The sequence below is a fragment of the Sesamum indicum genome, linkage group LG4, assembly GCF_000512975.1.
Source record: "Sesamum indicum cultivar Zhongzhi No. 13 linkage group LG4, S_indicum_v1.0, whole genome shotgun sequence".
Classification (NCBI taxonomy): domain Eukaryota; kingdom Viridiplantae; phylum Streptophyta; class Magnoliopsida; order Lamiales; family Pedaliaceae; genus Sesamum; species Sesamum indicum.
In genome coordinates, this window is record NC_026148.1 from 6,725,774 (window position 1) to 6,727,839 (window position 2,066).

General features: G+C 38.6%; 1 protein-coding gene across 1 annotated transcript; it reads left to right on the top strand.

Moving 5' to 3' along the window:
• Nucleotides 254-1,018, top strand: LOC110011893. Its single transcript, XM_020693479.1, has one exon. It carries the CDS (start codon nucleotides 254-256, stop codon nucleotides 1,016-1,018), a length of 765 nt encoding a protein of 254 aa, XP_020549138.1.

A 2,066-nucleotide genomic window follows, 5' to 3' on the forward strand; every position in this document is an offset into this window, starting at 1 on the left:
GTACAACCAATTAGTTCAATTAATTGCAAGTTGTTATATTTTTCTGTTCATCATCTTCTTTGCTATGTATTTAAGAAGCTGTAAGTTCCACTGTTCAATTGAGAGATCGAACTTCATTCATTCTGATAATGGCATTTACACTTTGCAATTTGCTTTCTTCTTCCGCTCAATTGCAAGACATGGTATTAGAGCCTTCCATGTGAAGGTCTCTTGATATCTCCATCTGTTATTTTTTTGATTTTTTATCTCCGCCATGGCGATGACAGAGTACAGTAGTTCTCATGGAAATGATGCCATATTGCGAGGCATCCCAGATCCAGAGTTTATGCAGTTACAGTCGTCGGATCACCCAGGAATGGTGATGGTGTCAGCTCTGCTCACTGGCAGTAATTATTTTGCCTGGAGCAGAGCAGTTAAGAGAGCTCTCATTGCTAAAATGAAGGTTGATTTCATTGACGGAACAATTGTTTGTCCTCGAACTAATACAGACGAGTTCAGGAAATGGAATCGTATTGACTCTATGGTTACAACCTGGATTCTTAATTGCATGATAAAAGAATTGGCAGAATCTTTTATGTATGTTGGTTCATCACGAGAGTTATGGATCGAGTTAGAAGATCGCTATGGTGAGAGTAATAGTCCATTAATCTATCAACTGCAGAGAGAAATTAGGCAGGTAACAGAAGGTAACATGTCTGTAATCGAATATTACACAAAATTGAAACGTTTGTGGGATGAGCTTATGTGTTTGGCACCTATGCCAATATGTATTTGCACAAATTGCACCTGCAGAATTAACAAAGCCATGGCTGATATGGTGGCTTCGAATCAATTAATACAGTTTTTGGTTGGCCTTAATTCTGTGTATGAACAAGCACGCAGTCAGATATTGCTGCTAGAACCTTTGCCTACAGTTACCAAGGCCTACTCTATGCTCATTAGGATGGAGAAACAAATTCAAATGAGCTTAGGCAACATGGAAACGAATAGTGGTGCTGCATTCCAGATTAAAGGGTAGATTTACAAGAAGAAACCAGTGGTTGATAAGCGACAAATGATATGTGATTACTGCCAAAAGCCAGGGCATATGAAGGATTCGTGCTTCAAATTACACGGCACACCAGACTGGTATAAGGAAATGGCATAACAGAGGAAGAAGGTCGTGGGAAAAGGAAGAGGATACAGTGTTATGGTGTCTGATGATTCTGGTAAGAAGTCAGTTGAAGGAAACTGTTCAAATATTACTGAGCTCATAAGGCAGGAGATGAAGAAGTTTATGCTTGAAGAGACACCATCAGATCCCCTTCAAATTAATTTTGCACAACTCAACAACTTTGCAGGTAGTTGGGCTAATTCAACTTCCTTAATTTCTAGTTCTTGGATTGTAAATAGTGGAGCCACTAATCACATTTGTGCAGATGCTCGTTTATTCTGTTCTTAGGCCCAGCTCTCTGATATTTTAACCATTCACCTCCCTAATGGTCACTCTCAAACAGTCACTCATATAAGTTCTATACAGCTCACTCCTCATATCAAACTCACTCATGTTCTTCACATACCTGTGTTTTCTGTTAATCTGCTCTCAGTTAGGCAGCTATGTGTTTCCTTACCGATTTAGTTCAAATTTCTAATCTCTACTTGCACTGTGCAGGACCTAGAGACTAATAAAGTCCTTGTCACAGCTCATTTGAAACGAAAACCTTTACATTCTTGAGTGCACTGCTATACTTTTGAAATCTGATTGTAGCTCACATTCTTGTACTGCCAAAATGAATCAATTTACTCTATGGCATCATCGACTTGGACATTTGTCCAATAACTCAATGAAACATATTACAGAATTTCCTCAATTGGATTGTCCACTGAAACCTTGTGAAGTTTGTCCACTTGCCAAAATGCATAAGTTGCCTTTTAATTCCAGTATATTACGAACTACTTCTGCTTTTTCCCTTGTACACCTTGATATCTAGGGACCTTATAAAGAAGCTACCATCACTGGATGTCATTATTTTCTAAGAATTGTAGATGACTTCACTAGAACAACCTGGACCTACTTCATGAAATAC

Bases quoted from the DNA above. Each gene is read 5' to 3' on its own strand.
- LOC110011893 (XM_020693479.1), top strand. From the start codon at position 254: ATGGCGATGACAGAGTACAGTAGTTCTCATGGAAATGATGCCATATTG.